Genomic DNA, 20,045 nt, shown 5'->3' with positions numbered 1-20,045 from the left:
TCGCTCCCATTCCGCTCGGGCTCATCTTCCATTCCCTCCCTGCAAACCTCAAAGTGAGACCCCCTCCGGGGGCAGCCCCCGCATTCCCCCACCCCTCCGTCGGGCGCCGCCGCCTGGAGCCGTGCGCGCAGCGCTGCTCGGAACCGCGCACGCAACGCTGCCCAGAGCCCGACCGCAACGCTGCGCAGAGCTGTGCACGCAGCACACGGACGGGACGGGCGCGCAAGGAGCGCGGCGCTGCAGTCGTGCCCGTGGGAGCCGCAGCGCCAGCGCGGCAGGCAGGCAGCTTGCACGCCCGCGCGCACGCACAGTCGCTCGCACGCGCGCGGGACGGCGCCACACCGCCGCGGCGAGGCACGGCCGGCCCGCAGCACGCGCACCGTGCACGCGCAAGGCAGCCACACGCGTGCACGCCAGGGGACGCATGCGCGGTGGGGCGGCGCGCGGCGCGGGGATCCCGGCCCCTCTGCGCGTGACGTCGCCGTATCTCAGCGCCGCTCCGTTCCGCGCCGGCGGCGGACCCGGGGAGTGCGGCCCGGCTCGGCCCGGCCCGGTCCGAGCGGCGGCACCGTGAACCGCAGCGACAGCGGCAGGTGGGAGCGGGGACGGGCGGTGCGGGGCGCGCTGTGCACAGTGCGCGCAGTGAGCGGTGTGCACGGGGTGGTGCGTGGCGCTCAGTGCGGGGTGCGCAGTGTGTGGCACTCGGTGCAGGGAGCTCGGTGCAGGATGCACGGTGAGCAGCGTGCACGGGGTGATGCGCGGGCACTCGGTGCGGGATGCTCAGTGCACAGAGCGCGGTGCACGGTGCTCAGTGCAGGGTGCACGGGGTGGTGCCAGGCGCTCGGTGCATGGTGCTCAGTGCATGGTGCTCACTGCAAGGCGCTCTGCATGGTGCTCAGTGCATGGTGCTCAATGCATGGTGCTCAGTGCAAGGCGCTCTGCATGGTGCTCAGTGCATGGTGCTCAATGCAAGGCGTTCTGCATGGTGCTCAGTGCATGGTGCTCAATGCAAGGCGCTCTGCATGGTGCTCAGTGCATGGTGCTCAATGCAAGGCGCTCTGCATGGTGCTCAGTGCATGGTGCTCAATGCAAGGCGCTCTGCATGGTGCTCAGTGCATGGTGCTCAATGCAGGGCACTCTGCATGGTGCTCAGTGCATGGTGCTCAATGCAGGGCACTCTGCATGGTGCTCAGTGCATGGTGCTCAATGCAGGGCACTCTGCATGGTGCTCAGTGCATGGTGCTCAATGCAGGGCACTCTGCATGGTGCTCAGTGCATGGTGCTCAATGCAGGGCACTCTGCATGGTGCTCAGTGCATGGTGCTCAATGCAGGGCACTCTGCATGGTGCTCAGTGCATGGTGCTCAATGCAGGGCACTCAGTACGTGACGCTCAGTGCAGGATGCTCAGCGCATAGCACCCAGTGCAGGGCACTCAGATACAGCACTCAGCACAGGATGCTTGGTATATCATACAGGATGCTCATTGCGGGCCACTTAGTGCAGGATGCTCAGTGAGCAGTGTGCACAAGGTAGTGGTGCAGGGTGCTCAGTGCATAGCACCCAGTGCAGGGTGCTCGCTGCAGGGCGCTCAGTGCACGCAGTGCTGCAGTGTGCAGAAGGCAGTGCATGGTTCTCAGTGCACGGCTCTCCATGTAGGTTTTTGCTCCCTGCTCCCTGCCCTGAGGCATGCTGCTCTGCCCCTGCTCTCCCCTTTGGGCACCCTTAGGGTACCCTGCTCGCACCCTGCCATCCCTGTGCACTGTAGACAGCAGGGGCTGTGTGCACATCCCAGGAGGTTGGAGCATCTGCCAAAGAGCTCGTCTGTATGAGTGAGTTCCCATGCCCTGCTGCTTTATGGTGCCACCACCATGCCCTGAACCTATGCTCAGCAATGCCTTTGGGGCAGGAATATCTCTAGTGTTGCATCACTGGGAAATAAAATATTTTGATTATGTTTCTTAAGCAAATTTGAGGTTTTGGGGTTTCTCTTGCAGAAGCAACCTTTACTTTGCAAGCCATGATCTTTGTGCATGTGGGAGTGGAGTTTGTTAACACTTACGCTTTGGCATGTGGATTTGGAAATACTGTTTTGAAGATGGGGAGTGTTTTTTCTAGCAGTGCCTTTGATATTTTTTTTTCCCCTGTTTCATGGCACGCTCTGACCACCCACACTCATGGAGAGTCTTTTGTTCTGCTCCGTTGGTGCATAGGCACACAGAGTGCTGCCACCAGGGCACGGGGACAGGGGCACAAGGGCAGCACATGGCACACTGGGACCTTTCCTCCTCTCTGGACAAGCTGGCTGCAGGTTGCTGGGGTTGGTGCTGCCTTTCAGTGGCTTTGTCACTTTGGGGTGGTGCTGCTGCTGCTGCAAATGCGAACCGCAGCACTGCTTGGTCTATTTGGGGATTTTCAAAGGCACTCGTGACCCAAAAGTGGTCTAAAATCCATATGTTTGTACCAGGGTTGGCTTCTGGTTCCTGTTGCTGTATCTGGCTCTGTGGCCCACAGCTCATCTTTAGTTTGAATCAGCAAAAACACTCCGCTCTGCGTGGTGCTCTTCTTGTCACGTGGGACCCTGAAAGCAGCTGTTTGTGTTTTCCTGTGAATGCCGTTGGTGCCCTTGAGCAGCACGGTTTCATGCATGTGGGCTCTGCCCTACACCTGGCTCCCTGCACCCTGCCAGCAATGCTCCCTGCACTGCTGACCTGGGGCTGCACCCCTGGGTGCTGCTGGGTGCTGCCAGGTACTGCAGCCCCGAGTGCTGCAGGATGCACGGGAGGTCCACTGGCACTGTTCTTGCTGACCACAGTTATTGCCGTTCCTTCGTGAAGATGTTCACATTTCCTCATCCCTCATTAAGCCCAAGGATCTGAGCTAAGAGTTTCCATGCCACACCTCTGTCGTGTCAGGAAGTCACTAGCATCTGTTTCTGGGAATGTTGTAAAGCAAAATTAATTTAGGATCACGTCACGCTTCTTGCTGGTTCTGCCGCTTGTTTGCAATAGTTTGCAATGCTTCTCTGCTTTGAAGTGTGGGCTGGAGGCAGTGCTGAGTTGCAGACTGGGTGCTGCCTGTGCCTGGATGCTGCTGTGACCACGCGATGGCACAGCACAGCCCTGCGCTGCAACAGGAAGGAAGTCTGCAAGTCTGTATGCGTGTGTGTGTATGTGTGTGTGTGTGCACATTGTGTTTGTTAGGGTGAGAGCTGGAGGAGTTTCCGGAGCGGGGCAGCTGTTAAACCACTGTACCAGGGAGCTCTGAGATGTGTGTGGGTGCTGCCCTGCGCCCTGCAGCCTTGTCCAGGGTAGATCTCGTGGCTGAAGGAGAGGAGCAGGAAGTGTTGTGAGGATGGAGGGCGATGCATGTGCTGCGGATGAACTCTGCTCCATTGCAGCGTTGGTGCTGGGTGGAGTTTCCCTCTGGTTTCCCAGTAGTGCTGAAGCAGAGGGGCTGTGTGACGTCCAGCTGGGCAGGAAAGGAGGAGGATCTGGGGTGGCTGGAATAACAATTAGTGTCTGTACTTGAAATGTTCTCAAAAACATCCTCCGGGGCTGGGACAGGGCCATGCATGCAGGTACAGCGCTGTGCACACAGGGACACGGCTGTGGCCTCACCAGGATGCAGGCAGGAGTCCTGCAGTGAGCGCGGTGCCTGGGTTGCTCCATGCACGCAGGATTGCTTAGTACAGTGCAGAGCTGAGCTGCTGGGTGCTGGCAGTGCAGGGTTCAGCGCTGTGGCTGCAGGGAGATGGTAACTGCTGTGATATGGGTGCTTGCAGTGCTGGAGCTGGATTTTGCCCCTGAACCAGCACCAGGGGGATCTCAGCCACGTGCTTCGACATCGCTGTGGGGCTGAGCTTTGCCCCACCGTCTGGATGGGGGCCGCCTGTGATCAGCAAACAAATCAAGCCTGTGATTTTTCTTCCCCACTAGGTGTTCTCACGGCCATCTGCATCTCAGCACGAGGCTTGGCTGGCAGCACCATGAGCTGCAGGGCGCAGGTAAGGCATGCCTGGAGCTCCCACCCGAGCACGCGGTTCCCCCATGGCACCCGGAGTCCACTGATGGCTGTTTCATCCATCTGTCCACACTTTGCTGCTGCTCTGTTCCTATTTCACTCCCCCAGCTTTGCAGCCCTGTCGTCACGGAGGTCCTGTCAGCATGTAAATACGGAAGGCGCTCTGCCCGCGGGAGCTCGGCTGTCCTTGTTTGTCACCGCCGTGTTGTCACTTCCCCACCAAGCTCTCTCCTTCCTGCACGGCTGCAGTGGTTCCAATTGCCCCGACGTCCTGAGCGCTCCCACCGCGCTGCGCTGCAATGGGTCCTTGGTGGCCGTTAGCAATTATTTTTAGGGTGGACATTTGAATACATTAACACGAGTGAGACAGATGGAGAGAGGAGGGCAGAGCGGACAGCGCTCATCTTTTTTAATGGGCCTGACTTGGGGCTGGACAAACGCCAAGGTGCTGTTTGTTGTTCCGTGTGACGTCTGGGCTAAACAAATGGATCAGCGGTTGACTTCTTGGCTTGCACACAGTGTGTGGACGTGTGTTTGGAACCGTTGGAGCCTTTTGGGATGACAAGGCAGTTGGTTGGGGAGTTAGCCTTGGGGCTGTGTGCTGCAGGGAGAGTGCTGGCGGCTGTGCCATCTTGAGGTGGGACCGGCCCTGGCATGGGCTGATAATGGGGGAGGGCTGTGTGCTGCGGGGCTGGCACTGGGCGGGCCCTGCTGGCTGCTCCCCACTTGAAGGCGCTTGGCTAAACGAGCTCCTTGATGAAAAGAGCGGAGAGGAAAAGGAGCTTTTCTGAAGCAGTGCTTTGATTGTCAGTAAAATAAAGCGCGCGGACATCTCGTTCCTTCCACTCACCCGAGCTCTGTAATCACAAAGAACTCGAAATCCCGCTGTGACCCTGGGGTAGGATTGCCAAACCTGCACTCACAAACCCGGGGGGAAGGGGAGGAGGGGGTGGGAGCAGCGCCAGCTCTCCTGGGAGCCGTGCAGGCAGCAGCACAGCGCTGCGCAACAGCACTCCAGCAGCCGCGTCCTGCAAGCAGACACTGCCCCACTGCTGGGGGGGCTTCATGTAAGGTCAGGCTGGGGTAGGAAGGTGTTCAACACAGCACACGTTGCTATTACTGACGTGTTACCCTCTGCTCTATTTTAATTTCGTTCTAATGGGTCATTGCTTCTTTCTGACTTAGGCCTATGAGAAGTGCGTGAGCTGCTTTTGTTTTTCTGTTTATTTCAGTTTCCTCCCTCCCCTATGGCGGTGTATGTAAAACTGAAGGAAATGTGGGAGGGAGGCAGGTGGCTGGCAGGAGGGGAGGAGGGCAGCGTGCCGAGTGCAGGAGCTGCCCTGGGAGGCTGGGGTTCGTCCAGGACGGAGCAAACCCCAAAGACTCCTTACTGGGTGAAAAGAAAGCTGGGTTTCTTTTGTGCTGACCTAATACACGCTTGATCCAAAGGAGTAAATGGAAGAAGGCGAAACTGCATGGTGCAGTGGCTGGGTGAGCAGGACCCCTCCTCTCCAAAAACTCCACCAAGCTTTGCTCCGGCAACAAACCTGAGATTCTGGGGACTGAAACAGCCAAGAACTAATCTCTTTGGGTGTGCTCCGAGGCGGGCTTTAATTACATTCCGGGCAGAAGGCACCTAGCCTGAAATCTGCTGATAGGTAGAAGGGATGACGACAGCCCGGCACGGTGTGGGCGTCTGCAGGAGCTGCTGGGGCCGGGCTGCGGGCAGCCCTGCTCACAGAGCTGCTCTCTCTCTTGCAGATGCCCACTGGGTTGAACGCTCTCTGGCTGGAAACTGAAGCGTGGTGACGTGGAGTGCAGTCCTTGCACAGCGGGACAGGATGCGGGTCACCATGCGGCGGGTGCTGCTGGCGGTGGGCTCGGTGGTGGCCCTGATGGTGACGCTGCACCTCGGCCAGCAGGTCCTGGAATGCCAACACGTGCTGAGCAAGAGAAGACACAGGCTGATGAGACCTGAGAACGAGGAGCTGGTCATGGTGGACTCCAACCACGTGGAGTACCGTTATAGCAAGGAGATGCCCCTCATCTTCATCGGTGGAGTCCCCCGCAGCGGCACCACGCTGATGAGGGCCATGCTGGATGCCCACCCGGAGGTGCGCTGCGGGGAGGAGACCCGCATCATCCCCCGCGTGCTGGCCATGCGGCAGGCCTGGTCCAAGTCAGGGCGAGAGAAGATGCGCCTGGACGAGGCCGGGGTGACGGACCAGGTGTTGGATGCTGCCATGCAGGCCTTCATCCTGGAGGTGATCGCCAAGCACGGCGAGCCGGCCAGGTATCTGTGCAACAAGGACCCGTTCACCTTGAAGTCCTCCGTCTACCTATCCAGGCTGTTTCCCAACTCCAAGTTCCTCCTGATGGTTCGAGACGGCCGCGCCTCGGTCCACTCCATGATCACACGGAAGGTGACAATAGCTGGCTTCGACCTCAACAGCTACCGGGACTGCCTGACCAAGTGGAACAAAGCCATCGAGGTGATGTACTCCCAGTGCCTGGAGATCGGGCGCTCTCGCTGCCTGCCTGTCTACTACGAGCAGCTGGTGCTGCACCCCGAGCAGTCCATGCATGCCATCATGAAGTTCCTGGGTATCTCCTGGAGTGACACCGTGCTGCACCACGAGGAGCTCATAGGGAAGCCCGGCGGAGTGTCTCTTTCCAAGTGAGTGTGTGCTGGGGGGCAGGAGTTCCTTGCTTGTGTCAGTGGGTGCTTTTCAGAGGTAGGAGTGGCAGCACTGCTTTACTGCAGTGGGTTTTGTGCGTCTGAGTAAACGAGAGCTTGAATATTAGCAGTTGGATGTATGCAATAGAGCAGCCTGACAGGCAGGATGCAAGCGACTGTCTCGTTTCATCTCTCTTGACAGTGCAAAAGTGGCTTGGATCTTTAATTTGAAAAGAACTGCTTGCTCAGAAACGTGAGCTCTTTAATGCTCCTTTTCTCCACCCATCCTCAGATCTCCTGTCTGCAATTCTGCTGCTGATGAATCACTTTCAGGGGTGGGCAGTAATTCCTGCCAGAGTTGGTGCATAATAAAAGGAGTGCTTTCTCCCATGGAGACACACCCGAGCACTCCCTCCTCCTGGCTGTCTGTTTTAGTGCTCCAGGAGGTGCTTGGCTTCTCCCACCTTCTCCTGGTCTTCATCTAAGAGAGGCTTCTCTAAGAGAGGCTTAGGTCTGACTTAGCAAAATGCAATCAGTCATGGCTGGTAGCAGCCACCCTTGTGCAGGATGGATCCCAGTGCTGTGTCCCTGCATTCACACAGAGACCTGAGCCCAGGGCTTCATGGGGTTCACACAGCAGCAGCACAGCTGTGCCCTGGCAGCTCTGCCTGTGTGCATGGAGGGTACGGAGCAGTGTGTGTGCTGTGTGCTCTTCTCAGGCACTGAAAGCAAGATGTTTGGGTGGCAGCTAGCCTAGCTGAAAGCTCTTCCATCTGAGCCCGGTGTATCTGTGAAATCCAAATGACAGCGACTTGTTTTGCTTTTTTTCCTTAATTTTTTTTTTTTTTTTTTTTTTTTCCAGGATAGAAAGATCAACGGACCAGGTTATCAAGCCGGTGAACATGGAGGCATTATCTAAATGGATCGGACACATTCCAGGGGACGTACTGCAGGACATGGCCCACATAGCACCCATGCTCGCCAGGCTTGGCTACGACCCGTATGCCAATCCTCCCAACTACGGCCATCCAGACCCACTTGTTGTCAACAACACGCACAGGGTGGGTGTCACAGCCATCCCCAGAGCAGGAGGGGGCTCTGGCCAGAGTCAGAAAGGAGCAGCAGAGAAACAAAAGCTCTCTTCCTTCTGGGAAACGGTGTTCGGTTCCATTGTGATGACTTCCAAGCAGAGCGGTTTGAGTCTGCTGTGGCTCAGATTGATTCTGCTCCCTGTGATTTTGTGGCAGCGTTCGTTTCTTCTGTTGTGGCAGATACTGACCTGTCCCTCCCTCCCTGACCAGCCCCATTCCTGAACCCAGACATGGCAGTTACTGGTTGTGATGTTATCCGGTTGCAAAGTCGTTGGCAATAGAAACGCCAGTCTGACCTCGGGAAAATCTGAGGCAGTGCTGAGTGTGTGTGCAGCTCACCAGCCACTCCCACGGTCCCACGAGGAATGTGACTGCATACTTGTAATGCATTTGGGCAAAACCAGAAGAATTGTTTTTAGAATATTGACTCATGTGCGCGAAGCTGCAGAGCCGCAGGCAGCAGTTACTAGACAGAGGGAGTTGTTCATGCTTTGGGATGGACCAGTTCCCCCCAAACTGAGGTCAGATTCCTTGTGTGCGTTCCCTGTGGCAGTGCCCGTGGACACGGTGTCCTTTGCCACGCTTCTGGGAGCAGAGAGTGCTGTTCCCTGTTGTCTGTGCAGAGCTGCAGCACGAAGCTGGCGGGTCAGAGGAGCTCCCCTGGAGCTGGTCACGGTCTGAGTGCTCTGGGCTCTTGCAGTCCTTCCTTGCTCTCTGTGCTTGCTGAGCCATTTCAGGACACAGACGATTTGGGTGAACAGTCACTAAGGGAGAGCCCTCCTGCTGTTATCCCGGCATCCCAGCATGAGCTAGAACAGCTGCTCCTCAGGTCTCTGCTGGCTCACGTATCCTGGAGCATATGCTGCAGTTAACAGTGTGCACTTGCTGATGTTCGTACGGTCCAAGAAGGGATCACTATTTGTCTTTTTTTTTCCATAGGTTTTAAAGGGGGATTATAAAACGCCAGCCAACTTGAAAGGCCATCTGCAGGTAAGGGTCTGATGTCATGTCTGAGTGCTTTGCCCTGCGTGCTTATTTGCAGAATCATAGAATCGTTTGAGTGGGGAGGGACCTTTAAAGGCTGTCTGCTCCCACTCCCCTGCAACGAACATGGACAGCACAGCCGCATCAGTGCTCAGGGCCCTGACCTGCCCCCTGGCCTTGCCTGTTCCCAGGGATGGGACATCCACCACATCTGGGTTCCTGGCCCCCTGCTCCCTCTTATCGACACTTGCAGGCTGTTTAGGGGAGGGTGGCTTACCTGATTTCAAGTTACAGATAGATCTGCTGTTTCTAGTGCTTGTGATCATGCTCAGGTGTTAAAAATACGCTTAATGTCTCCTTTCCTAAAGAGCGGTGTTTGAAAACAAAGGATTTCCATCTTAGAGCAGTCAAACAGCCATCACATATAAAGCCTTAAACGTTATTTTATTGACCTTTCAGATAGGGCCACCTGCCTGAATAAGAGATGCGGTAGATTAGCGTTGGTTATCACCAGTGTTTTGATCAGAGGTGTCTGGTTTTACCTGTTCAACGTGGGGACTCCTAAAAGACTGCTCTGCTTTGCCAGCATGTGAAAACACGCATAGTCAAATCCCAGAATGAGGAAACGAAGCTGCTCGTGCAGCAAGCACACACATGTATGCCCTGCAAGAGGTGTCATTTGCAGTTCCTGAGTGGCTGACACTGCACATGAAGTAGGGAAGTGAGAGGCTCCTGGCTGGGTCTCTTGGCCGCCTGTTTTCTGCTGTTGTACCACTTTCTGTCCTGACCATTTCCCTTTTTCTTGCTTCTGGGAACACACTGGTAGTGCTTTGAATTGCAGGTAGTGACTTACAACTGATCCTTCTATTTCTTGGTTATTCTAGGTGACTCAAAACACGTCATCTTCTCACTAATTATTGATTTCCAGGTAAGACCTTGTACTTTAATTCGGGACCCACACAGATCTGCCTGGCATTGCTCCAGGATTAGCATTTTGCTCGTATAATTTCCTGTGCTTGTGGATTGCCCCGGCTGCTCCAGCCACACTCATTATGTGAATGATCTCCTTCACAGTTGCTTTAGGTTTTCAGAGCAATGCTGTTCCGTGAGACGATTTGTCAAATCTCTTTTTTCCTGAGCTCTGGAATCAGGATTACTTCAGCAAAATCGCAGTCAGCCACTTGGGGGTGTTCTTACTGGGTGTGGGGAGGGCAGGGGGGACGTGTGTGCGTGCTGAGCCCCTGCAGCTGCAGGGACGTGCCCTGTGTGCATTTCAGATGGGGGTGGTCGTGTTTGCTGCCAGCTTGGGAAAACAGAACTGCTTTGCTTGACTGCTGCAGCAGCAGCTGTTAGCATGTCAGAGGCTTTGAGTAAGAACAGGTGCTGTTGCCCATCATGCAGGAGCTGGAGCTCAGTATCCACCAACTGCTGTGTCGCAGTGGCTTTAAAGCTGCTGGCACCTGGCTGTTGGGACTGCCTGACTGCCCAGACCGCTTCTTCCCTTGCAGGCTGCTGCAAACGGCCCTGGGTGGCCCTGCAAAGAGGAGTTTGCAGTCGCACCGGTGGAGATCTGTTATCCAAGCATATTGCTTGCTAATATTGCCAAAATGACTGCCATGCGAGGAATGTATTTGCATTTATTTGCAAAGGCCAAACGTTGTACACTTGGATGCCACTCGTCTCCCTTCACTGGATGCTCCGTGGTGAAAAGATCTGTGGAAATGAAGATCGGCTGAACCTTCAGAGTGCATTGCAAAGAGATTTCCTGTTCAGATCCCGGAGAACATTTTAAAGCCGTATTTCAGTGTCTCGTAATGCTGTTTCTTAACGTGCAGATCAGAATAGGTGTCATAACCGTGTAGAGCGTTTGTTGTACAGGTGACCATCCGGGACTGTCTCTTCCTCTTCGATCACTTGTCATTGACAGATTCTATTTAAGAATTAATATATGAGGTCATTCGTTTCACTCGTGGCTGCGCTCATTCGTTTCCCACGGCTAGAGCGGTGGTTTAACGCCACAGACCCTCCCCCTGCTGCCCCTCGGGGTGCCCCGTCGCGGAGGCCGAGGAGCCGCTTCCCGGCAGGGGGCGCCAGAGGGGCCGTTCCTTCTACCCAGCGTCTCTATGGTTAGGGGAGTGTCTCAAGTGGCGTATGTACGCGTCACCGGAAGTTGCAAGGTTCACTTCCGGACCGCCGAGGAGCTTTAGCGCCGGTAGGTTGGAGCGGGGCCGGGGCGGCGCTCGGAGGTGCCATGTCGATGTCGCACCTGTACGGCACGGACGGGGAGGATGGCGTGGAGATGGAGAACTTCGAGGTGTCGGACTGGGACCTTCAGAACGAGTTCAACCCTCACCGGCATCGGCACCGGCAGACCAAGGAGGAGGCCACTTACGGCGTGTGGGCCGAGCGCGACTCAGACGAGGAGCGGCCCAGCTTCGGCGGCAAGCGGTGCGGGCGGTGGGGGAGGGCCGGGCCTACCCGGGGATGAGGTCTCGCCCCGCAGCCCGAAGGCCTCGCTCCGTGTGGCTGTGGCTGCTGCTGCCCCAGCGCCGGGCCGCGGGCTGTCAGGGCGGCAGCGCTCGTTGGGGGGTAAAGGCGGTCCCCGGCGCCCGGGAGGAGGAACCGATATTTCTTGCTGAAAGAGCAATAATGTTTTTATGTCGCCCCGCGGTTTGTAAGACTTACAGGTCCTGTTTTGGTTCAGCTCTAGGGATTACTCAGCCCCTGTGAACTTCATCAGTGCAGGGCTGAAAAAGTCAGCGGCCGAGGATGTGTCAGATGAGGACTCTGACGAAGATGAGAAGCCCGTTAAGCAGGAGGAGATCCCTAAAGAGTTTGTGCCAAAGAAGTTGAAAACTGTGAGTGATCCAGGACATTTTCATTGTAGCGTGTTTCTGGAGCTCAAAGGACGGTCCGAGTTCTGGAAATAATAGAGTACTAAAGAAAGAGAGAAACAGTTAACACTGATGTAGCACGTGGGGCATGGCATGAAGTTGAGGGATGTGTTTTCTCTTCCTTTTCATGGAGATCCTGATGTATTGTTGTGCATCCTTGGGAATGTCGCTCCGTTGGGGGCTTGTTTCCAGTTCTCAAGCACAAAAACAGTTGGGAAGCAGCTTCAGTGAAGTTCTTGACAGAGCCTAAAAGCTAGCATCTCATTTGGAATGTTCTTAAACGGCAGGGAACTCCCATGGGCCCAAAAGTGGCTTTCTGACATAGGGAGCTGGAGAAACAATGCAATGTGTTGACAGCTGAATTGCTTTGAGGAAGTACCTTGTGTCAGAGTGAAGTTTCACAGAGCTTTGTTATTACAGCACCTTAAAAAAAATCCTTTGCGTTTTTGTTTTAATAGGGTGGAAATTTCAAGCCCAGTCAGAAGGGCTTTGTAGGGGGCACAAAATCTTTCATGGATTTTGGCAGCTGGGAGAGACACACTAAGGGAATTGGGCAGAAACTTCTCCAGAAGATGGGTTATGTCCCTGGAAGAGGTCTTGGAAAGAATGCTCAAGGTACTGTGATCCCATATTTGGTTGTTTATTAATAACTAATAATCTGAAGAAGAGACTGCATTGTTTAAGATCTAGCATCTTGAAGTGGCTTATAGATGAACTCTTGCTTCTCTTGCCAAGTGTTCTTTCTTGTTTGAATTTCTTCCTTCTGATCTAACTGATCTCTTGTTAGGTATTATTAATCCAATTGAGGCCAAGCAAAGAAAAGGCAAAGGAGCTGTGGGAGCATATGGCTCTGAAAGAACCAGCCAGTCTTTGCAAGACTTCCCTGTTGTTGACTCGGAAGAAGAAGCTGAAGAGGTATTTCTATGATTCCTGGTACACCTGTTTACCCTGTTGTGTTGTGCAAACAAAATTCAGTTCTGGTATCAGCTGTTGTGTTAGAGGAAATGGATCTCATTTTAGATAAGAAACTAAAAACATAAAACATTAATTTCATTTAGGCATATTTTCATGTCACTGTCATGTCCTTTATGTTGGTTCGGTCTCACTTCATTCCAGTAGCATTGCTAGAATCCCATCCTCAGTTTCCTCCAGATAAGTAATTTGTCTTTTGTTTAAAAAAAGAAAGATCAGAAACATACTGGTAGTGGTAGTGGTGAGAAAAGGCTTTTTGACTGGCCCATAGCATTTGAGCCAGTTTTTGCTCTGCTTTGTCACTTTCCCTTTTGTTCTGCTGCATAGTATTCTTCATTGATCTGATGATTGTTTTTCTATAGAAAACATACAAATTTGAGGCATGACTGAGAACAGCAATTTCAATTTCTCCTTGTTTTTATTTAGGAATTTCAAAAAGAACTCAGTCAGTGGCGGAAGGATCCTAATGGAGGCAAGAAAAAGCCCAAATACAGCTATAAGACAGTAGAAGAACTGAAAGCCAAGGGTAGGATTAACAAACAGCTTTCAACCCCTCAGAAGGAGCTCTCTCAAGTCAAGGTAAGGCTGATGAACCAAGTGATGGCATCTCTGGGAAGCAATTCAATTTGTTTGCATTAGTGTTGACTGCTTTTAGGCAATTGGTAACCTTAATAGAAGCTAGTTTTAACAATTGTTGTCTGTAGCCTCATGCAAATCAAGGCTTCAGATTCATTACTGAATCGTTTAATAGACTGTAACATAGCCTGCAGTATTGGACTTGTCCTCCAGGAACATCTTGATCTTGAGAAAATACACATTAGTTTTCTTGCTTGTTTGCTTTTGTAAGTTAATTGTTACACATTTGTTATAGCTCACCCAATTCTGTAAGCACATTTGTCCTTATTGAGACCATGCAACTAAACACACAGTACTTTTTAGGCAGAAGAGCTTTCAGACTGTAAGAAACTTGTCTTTAATGCACTTAATGAAGTTATTCATTTAAATTGACAAGTCTATAAAAAAGTGTAAAATTACCTAAGACTTCTTTGCAGTTGTGAGTCACTGTTGTTCTTAGCTTAACTCAGTAAAATGGTCATACTGAGATCAGAGGTAGAATCTTCGAGCTCTGACCTCAAATTGTTCTTCATTTACTCTAAATCTTCACATCAGGAGCAGGCCTTTCCAGAGGTACTCTCAGGTTGCCCCATTCAAAACCGGATCTTATTACTGGCCTGCTGGAGTAGTTGGAAATCTCTAATTTTCAATTTGGATTAAGGTATTTCCTCTTTTTAAACACGAATTGCACTTTTTTAAGACAAGTTTGTTTTTTTTTTTTTTCCTGTTTGTTGGAAGGTTATAGATATGACGGGCCGGGAGCAAAAGGTTTATTACAGCTACAGTCAAATTAGCCACAAGCACAATATCCCTGATGACAATCCTCAGCAGCTGCTGGGCAAAGACTCTAAGCCCCAGGGATTTGCCCTGCCTGAGCTGGAGCACAACTTACAGCTTCTCATTGACATCACGGAGCAGGAGATCATCCAGAGCGACCGCCAGCTGCAGTATGAGAGAGACATGGTAGTCAACCTGACCCATGAGATACAGAAGATGTCTGAAATTCTCTCGCATGAGGAGACAGCAATTAGCAATCTCAGCAAAGTCCTGGACATGGTGGAAGAGTGTGAGAGACGGATGCAGCCCAGCTGTGAAAATCCTTTAACCTTGGATGAGTGTGCAAAGATTTTTGAGACACTTCAAGACAAGTACTACGAAGAGTACAGAATGTCTGATAGGGTAGACTTGGCAGTAGCAATAGTCTATCCTCTCATGAAAGATTACTTCAAGAACTGGGATCCCCTCAAGGTGAATATTAGTGTGATTTATCTGCAGATCCCTTTTGATGGTTTAAGTTGTCTTATGGTCATGCCTTCCCCCCTCCTTGCCCAAATTTCCTGATTAGTTGGGAGAGGAAATGAAAAAAAGCCACCCTTCCTCACACTTGTGAGCAGAAAAGAAGGCTCCAGATAAAACCCATGGCAGAGTGAGATAAACGTGTGAGAAAGCTGCCTGTAGCTGAGCATGCAATCAGCCTGCTCTTTGTAGATATCAGCTGAAACGAATGAAAAGCCATTAAGACCACGTATCGTTTAACCTTATCATTTCCAGGACTGTACATATGGCACAGAGATTATAGCCAAGTGGAAGAGCCTTTTGGAAAATGACCAGCTGTTATCACACGGTGGGCAGGACCTATCAACAGATGCTTTTCACAGGTAAATAACACATCAGTTGTACTTTGTTTAGTGTCTTTAAATGCCACTTCCTCCATGATGGTGAAGAACAGATAGAAGCATACTTTCCAGATAATTCTCTTGAGATGTCTCTTAAAATCCAGCTGTCAGCTGTATAAAAGGAAGAAGCTTTTACATAACAGTTATCCATTCAGTTTTCCTAGGCCTGAGGCTAAGCTTTAAGCTTAGCTTTGATTTCTTTATTTTTTCCAGACTGATGTGGGAAATCTGGATGCCATATGTCAGAAACATAGTGGCACAGTGGCAGCCAAGGAACTGTGGATCGATGGTGGATTTCCTGGATAGCTGGGTACACATCATTCCTGTGTGGATACTGGATAACATTCTGGATCAGCTTATCTTCCCCAAGCTACAGAAAGAGGTCAGTTAAAAGAGCTGTACTAGAATGAAACCTTATTTTGAATCACTATTTGAATTTTAGTCAACTGCAGCTTCCACAATACCAGTTTGTTGTTTTTAATCAATGTATTTTGGAGTTAGGGGGTTATTTGCATCTGGGAAGACTTTGTGCCAATAGAAAATTAAATCTCTTCTGGGTTTTGCCTTAAGGTTGAAAACTGGAATCCTTTGACTGACACAGTCCCAATCCATTCCTGGATCCATCCCTGGCTTCCCCTGATGCAGGCACGATTGGAACCACTTTATTCTCCCATCAGAAACAAGCTGGCAAACGCTCTGCAGAAATGGCATCCCAGTGACTCCTCAGCCAAACTTATCCTTCAGCCCTGGAAGGATGTGTTCACACCCGGGTCATGGGAGGCTTTCATGGTCAAAAACATTGTGCCTAAACTCGGTGAGACAAGAGAGAGGCATTTTAATTCTTTCGCCTATGCAAATGCTTTCACTATGAGATTTGCAGTTCCTCTTTTAGCTGTGCAATCCAGCTAAAAGGCCCTGGTCCAAAACAAAAAAAAAAAAGAGAAAAAAAGAAAAATGTGAATGTTTTAAGTTTCTAAGCTTTGGCTGTAAATTGTAATGAGGGAAATGGAATTGCACTGTTTTGGTGGCAGGGATCAGCCAAACCTTTTAAAGATCCCGGAGGTAATACAGTGCAATACAGTTGCTCTTCACATAAACATCATTGTGAGATAGGTCAGGGCACTGGTAAGTCAGGTACTCCTCTAACTGCTCTTCACCTGTTTCCAGGGATGTGTTTGAACGAACTCATAATAAACCCTCATCAGCAGCACATGGATGCCTTCTACTGGGTGATTGACTGGGAGGGAATGATTTCTGTCTCCAGTCTTGTTGGGCTGCTGGAGAAACACTTCTTCCCAAAATGGCTGCAGGTGAGGAACAAGGCTGAGTAATTTCTGCCAGATGTGATTCAGAGTGAAGTGTTTCAGTGACTCTGACCTAATAATTGTTGCTCCACTGCTGAAATGGTTTAACTGCTAAATTGAGTGATTTTCATCATAGTTGCATACACATCAGACCAGACCTCCTTCTAAGACTGTTACAGTCCTTACTCTTACTGAAAGCTAAATCATAAGCTAATAATAAGGAGCTCCATAAACATACCTATCCTGTTGTATTTGTTCATGTTGTTTTGCAGGTGCTATGCTCTTGGCTCAGTAATAGCCCCAATTACGAAGAGATCACAAAGTGGTACTTGGGCTGGAAGTCCATGTTCTCAGATCAAGTGTTGGCACATCCGTCGATCAAAGACAAATTTAATGAAGCTCTTGATATCATGAACCGGGCTGTCTCTTCCAGTGTTGGTAGGTGGCTTATTGTGGTGTATTTGCTTTCATCCTTTGTCAGTAACGGTGCAGCATTTTTTCCTGTGCACGCTCAGATTCAGTTTGGGACTACGTCAGGTCCCCTAACTTTAGCTACAGCTCTCTGATTCATCTAGGCAATCTTTGTATTAACAGTAACACTGTAAGTGCAAGCAATAAAAACGTGTGAAGGATGATTCAGAACACTACGGCTCAGCCTCACTGCATTTAATACGTTATGCATCTTGGACTAGAGCTTCCCCATAGACCTTGCATGTGGTTTTCACACACTTTTTTTCTCCCCAACAGGTGGCTACATGCAGCCAGGTGCCCGGGAGAACATTGCATACCTTACTCACACAGAGAGGAGGAAAGACTTCCAGTACGAAGCCATGCAGGAGAGGCGAGAGGCCGAGAACATGGCTCAGCGAGGCATAGGCATGGCTGCCAGCTCTGTGCCAATGAATTTTAAGGACCTGATTCAGACAAAAGCAGAGGAACACAACATTGTTTTCATGCCTGTGATCGGAAAGCGACACGAAGGGAAACAGTTGTATACGTTTGGACGGATTGTGATTTACATTGACAGAGGTGTTGTATTTGTACAAGGAGAAAAGACCTGGGTGCCAACATCTCTCCAGAGTCTCATTGATATGGCCAAGTGAGGCTCCTGCTTGGAACTGTGAAGGTGATCTTACTAATATTTTTAGTGTAACTGTCTTAGAATAAAGACGTTACAGATTTGCAAATAGTGGAACCTCAGCTGTATGCCAGGATTGTTTTCTTGGCTGTTCCAACAGTGTCAGGAGGTGAAATGATACATGGAAACTGGTGCAAAGGGAGGAACAAGCAGTTCCGATGATTGTGTAATTGCCACTTGTGATACAGATTCAGCAGTAGTTGTTTCAAACCACTAAACAAGTGAGGGTTAGAAGGGACCGCTGGTACTTGGCCCTGCTTTGGGCAGAGAACAACAGCAGATCAGCCTCAAAGGCTCCACCGACAGATTCTGCAGCTCTCCTTGACAGCTGCATTGCCCTGGCAGTGGTAATTACTGTCTCAATGGTGTCCCGCACACAGCAGCTCTTTCTCTACTGAATACCACCAGGGCTTGGCCCGCCTCTCAGCCCTATCCAAGCACACATGGAAAGGAAATTCTTTCCAGCACATTAAAATGTGCCATGGGAACTCAATAGCTCAAGGCATGGTAGGGAAGAATGGCGACTGAGGCTTTTTTTTTCCCAGAGGGAAGTTGCCTGATTCATCATACAGGAATGGCTGAAGAGCTTTCTTAGTAGCACTGAACAGCTGAAGTCCCCTGCCTGTGAAAAAGCTTTTGTGTGTTAGGAACTAGTTTCTAAAGCTGTCAGCTGTGCATCCCACAAATCACTTGCCCTTCTGGATACTTCACAACGTGCACAGCATAGGCACAGGCTTTGAATCGCTCATGAAAGGGAAGCAATCAAAAGAGCAAATGTTATGCAGCATGGATGGTTTAAAAAGCAGTTTTTAGTTGAACGTGCTGTAGTTAAGTGAGCGTAAGTCAAAGTGGAGCTTTCACTTTTATTTAAAAAAATCACTATGATACAAAAATGTTCCATCAAGCTCAGTGTTCAGGTATTGCCACTTCTGGCACTGTCAGTGCTTGAGCATCACCTCGGCTGCACAGGAGGACCGAGGGAAGAGGTAGCAGTTAAGGCTGTGCTGGAGCAGGGCCATGCTGGCTCCCTTCCTCCCCCTTCCTGATGATCTCCAAGTCATCACAGTCCTCATAAGTCGGCTCCTCCAGGAACTGCCAAACTTCAGCAGAGAGCCTCTCCAGTTTGTGTGCAGGGAACCAGTGGATGGAGGTGTCATTGAAGGTATCCGAGTACCGAGGGTGAGCAGGGAGGGCAACTTCCTCCACCCCTTTTAAAATCTAAGAGCATTTGGAAAAACACGTACAAAGCAAAAGAACTTCTGTGCGAGATTATGTGAAGATGGGAGTGTTGTGTTAACTGTACCCCTCTTTGCAGTGTGTTCTGCAGGTAATAAAATGTTCCCAGGCTTTAAAAACAACCACCTTCACCTTTAAACTTGCAATTAATGTTTCTTCTCGATCAAAGGGGCTGGGTCAATGCAAAACAGTATTGCTGTGTTTAAAAAGCTTTAGTGCTTCCTACCTTTGCAATGTAAGAGTAATCTCTTTCCAATATTCTTGTCAGCAACCTATTAAAAAAGAGGTAAACTAACATTTGTGACATTCCCATGCAAGGAAGACAACTTTTCTAAATGGAAAAGCTAAGAGGAGACTGCTGATGACTGCAACTGTGCCAGCAAGCTCAGACTGGGCAAAACTTTGAAGACCACATGGAAATCCCTCGAGGAAGCATTAGAAAAAAGTGCCTAAGCAAGCAAGGGGTGGAAAACAATGTTGGAGACAGGGCTGTACCTACCTCTCCTCGATTCCCTTAAAGCTGTTCCCAATGATGACCATGTTGGACAGAGCACCGACAGACCAGTTCCTCCACAGCAGGTTGTTGTACAGTGCCTTGCCGCAGTGCACCATGTAGAACAGGGTAGGAGATCCATTTGTGCTGTGCTTGCCCTCCTGGAGGGGGGGGACGGTGCAGTCATAGTGTGGTCACGGCATGGACACAGCTTGGTCACGTGGGGATGGGACGGGGTCCTCTTACCTCGTTCTCTGGGAGCAGATGCAACCCCAGTGCTTCCAGTGCTGCCAGCTCCAGCTCTGAGAAGGCCGGGTCGAAGAGGAAGCAGTGCCTGGGCGGCACCTGTGGGCCACAGACACGCGTGGGACACGGACACGCACGGACAGAGGTACGTGGGGATGGGACGTGGGCGGTACAGACGTGACGGCCACTTACCTCCAGCATCTCGAGCAGCAGCAGCAGGAAGGCCAGCTGCAGCCGGGCGGCGGGGCAGGCAGCGAACCGCCCCAGCCCGTAGCACACGCAGCGCCAGGCCCGCCCCGAGCCCAGCGGCTCCCGCACGGCTCCTGCGGGCACGGGGACAGCCGTCAGCCGCCACACGCCTCCTCCCGCCGCCCTCCTCCCCCTCCCGCCGCCGCCCCGCACGCACCGGCGCTCGCCGCCCAGAAGCCGGAGCTCAGCAGCTCGTCCCTGCGGGGGGAAACGCGGCCGTCAGCGGGGCCCGATCGGGGAAAGAGCCGCGCGCCCCGCACTCACCGCGCGTCCCGCAGCCGCCTCAGCACCGCGACTCCGCTTTCCTCCTCCTTCTCCCCTCTCTTCCTCCTCCGCCGCCCGCTCGCCGCGCGCCAACAGCCCGCCGCCGCCATGCGGCCCCTCCCGGCCGCCGTAGGGCCGCGCTCACGTGATCACGTCGCCCCTCTCGGGCCGCCGTAGGGCCGGTG

General features: G+C 51.8%; 3 protein-coding genes across 11 annotated transcripts; 2 read left to right on the top strand and 1 right to left on the bottom strand.

Annotated features, from left to right (window-relative positions):
- The first annotated feature begins 480 nt into the window (after window positions 1–480).
- On the top strand, window positions 481–10,739 carry TPST2 (tyrosylprotein sulfotransferase 2). 9 transcript variants are annotated; one of them, XM_046901149.1, is made up of 8 exons: window positions 481–593; window positions 3,937–4,004; window positions 4,130–4,919; window positions 5,783–6,698; window positions 7,561–7,759; window positions 8,729–8,779; window positions 9,658–9,701; window positions 10,282–10,739. In XM_046901149.1, exons 4-7 carry the CDS (start codon window positions 5,863–5,865, stop codon window positions 9,685–9,687), a joined length of 1,116 nt encoding a protein of 371 aa, XP_046757105.1. In that variant the 5' UTR covers window positions 481–593; window positions 3,937–4,004; window positions 4,130–4,919; window positions 5,783–5,862; the 3' UTR covers window positions 9,688–9,701; window positions 10,282–10,739. The 9 variants fall into 9 exon arrangements, with proteins under 9 accessions (XP_046757105.1, XP_046757108.1, NP_001012812.2 ...); XM_046901152.1 differs by having other exon boundaries at window positions 481–733; XM_046901150.1 differs by lacking the exon at window positions 481–593 and adding an exon at window positions 3,569–3,754.
- Window positions 10,740–10,926: 187 nt separating this feature from the next.
- TFIP11 (tuftelin interacting protein 11) lies at window positions 10,927–18,728 on the top strand. The gene is made up of 12 exons (NM_001030665.3): window positions 10,927–11,221; window positions 11,478–11,631; window positions 12,126–12,282; window positions 12,455–12,582; window positions 13,066–13,218; window positions 13,993–14,502; window positions 14,806–14,912; window positions 15,144–15,312; window positions 15,501–15,744; window positions 16,098–16,240; window positions 16,507–16,672; window positions 16,982–18,728. Exons 1-12 carry the CDS (start codon window positions 11,025–11,027, stop codon window positions 17,335–17,337), a joined length of 2,484 nt encoding a protein of 827 aa, NP_001025836.1. The 5' UTR covers window positions 10,927–11,024; the 3' UTR covers window positions 17,338–18,728.
- SRRD (SRR1 domain containing) lies at window positions 18,215–19,989 on the bottom strand. The gene is made up of 7 exons (NM_001201445.2): window positions 19,861–19,989; window positions 19,754–19,794; window positions 19,540–19,670; window positions 19,348–19,446; window positions 19,108–19,262; window positions 18,835–18,880; window positions 18,215–18,590 (listed from the first exon to the last, which is right to left on the bottom strand). The coding sequence occupies exons 1-7, from the start codon at window positions 19,968–19,970 to the stop codon at window positions 18,366–18,368; spliced, it is 807 nt and encodes a 268-aa protein (NP_001188374.2). The 5' UTR covers window positions 19,971–19,989; the 3' UTR covers window positions 18,215–18,365.
- Between the last annotated feature and the right edge of the window lie 56 nt (window positions 19,990–20,045).

This window comes from Gallus gallus, chromosome 15, assembly GCF_016699485.2.
Source record: "Gallus gallus isolate bGalGal1 chromosome 15, bGalGal1.mat.broiler.GRCg7b, whole genome shotgun sequence".
Classification (NCBI taxonomy): domain Eukaryota; kingdom Metazoa; phylum Chordata; class Aves; order Galliformes; family Phasianidae; genus Gallus; species Gallus gallus.
Note: the sequence above shows the minus strand (reverse complement) of the source record. Positions and strands in the feature narration are given on the sequence as shown.

Coding starts and splice junctions, on each gene's coding strand:
- TPST2 (NM_001012794.2), top strand. CDS start 5,863: ATGCGGGTCACCATGCGGCGGGTGCTGCTGGCGGTGGGCTCGGTGGTG. Junction 6,699..7,560: donor GGCGGAGTGTCTCTTTCCAA/GTGAGTGTGTGC, acceptor TTTTTTTTCCAG/GATAGAAAGATCAACGGACC. Junction 8,780..9,657: donor ACTTGAAAGGCCATCTGCAG/GTAAGGGTCTGA, acceptor TGGTTATTCTAG/GTGACTCAAAACACGTCATC.
- SRRD (NM_001201445.2), bottom strand. CDS start 19,970: ATGGCGGCGGCGGGCTGTTGGCGCGCGGCGAGCGGGCGGCGGAGGAGG. Junction 19,795..19,860: donor AGGCGGCTGCGGGACGCGCG/GTGAGTGCGGGG, acceptor TTCCCCCCGCAG/GGACGAGCTGCTGAGCTCCG. Junction 19,671..19,753: donor CTTCTGGGCGGCGAGCGCCG/GTGCGTGCGGGG, acceptor CCGTGCCCGCAG/GAGCCGTGCGGGAGCCGCTG.
- TFIP11 (NM_001030665.3), top strand. CDS start 11,025: ATGTCGATGTCGCACCTGTACGGCACGGACGGGGAGGATGGCGTGGAG. Junction 14,503..14,805: donor AGAACTGGGATCCCCTCAAG/GTGAATATTAGT, acceptor TATCATTTCCAG/GACTGTACATATGGCACAGA. Junction 16,241..16,506: donor TCTTCCCAAAATGGCTGCAG/GTGAGGAACAAG, acceptor GTTGTTTTGCAG/GTGCTATGCTCTTGGCTCAG.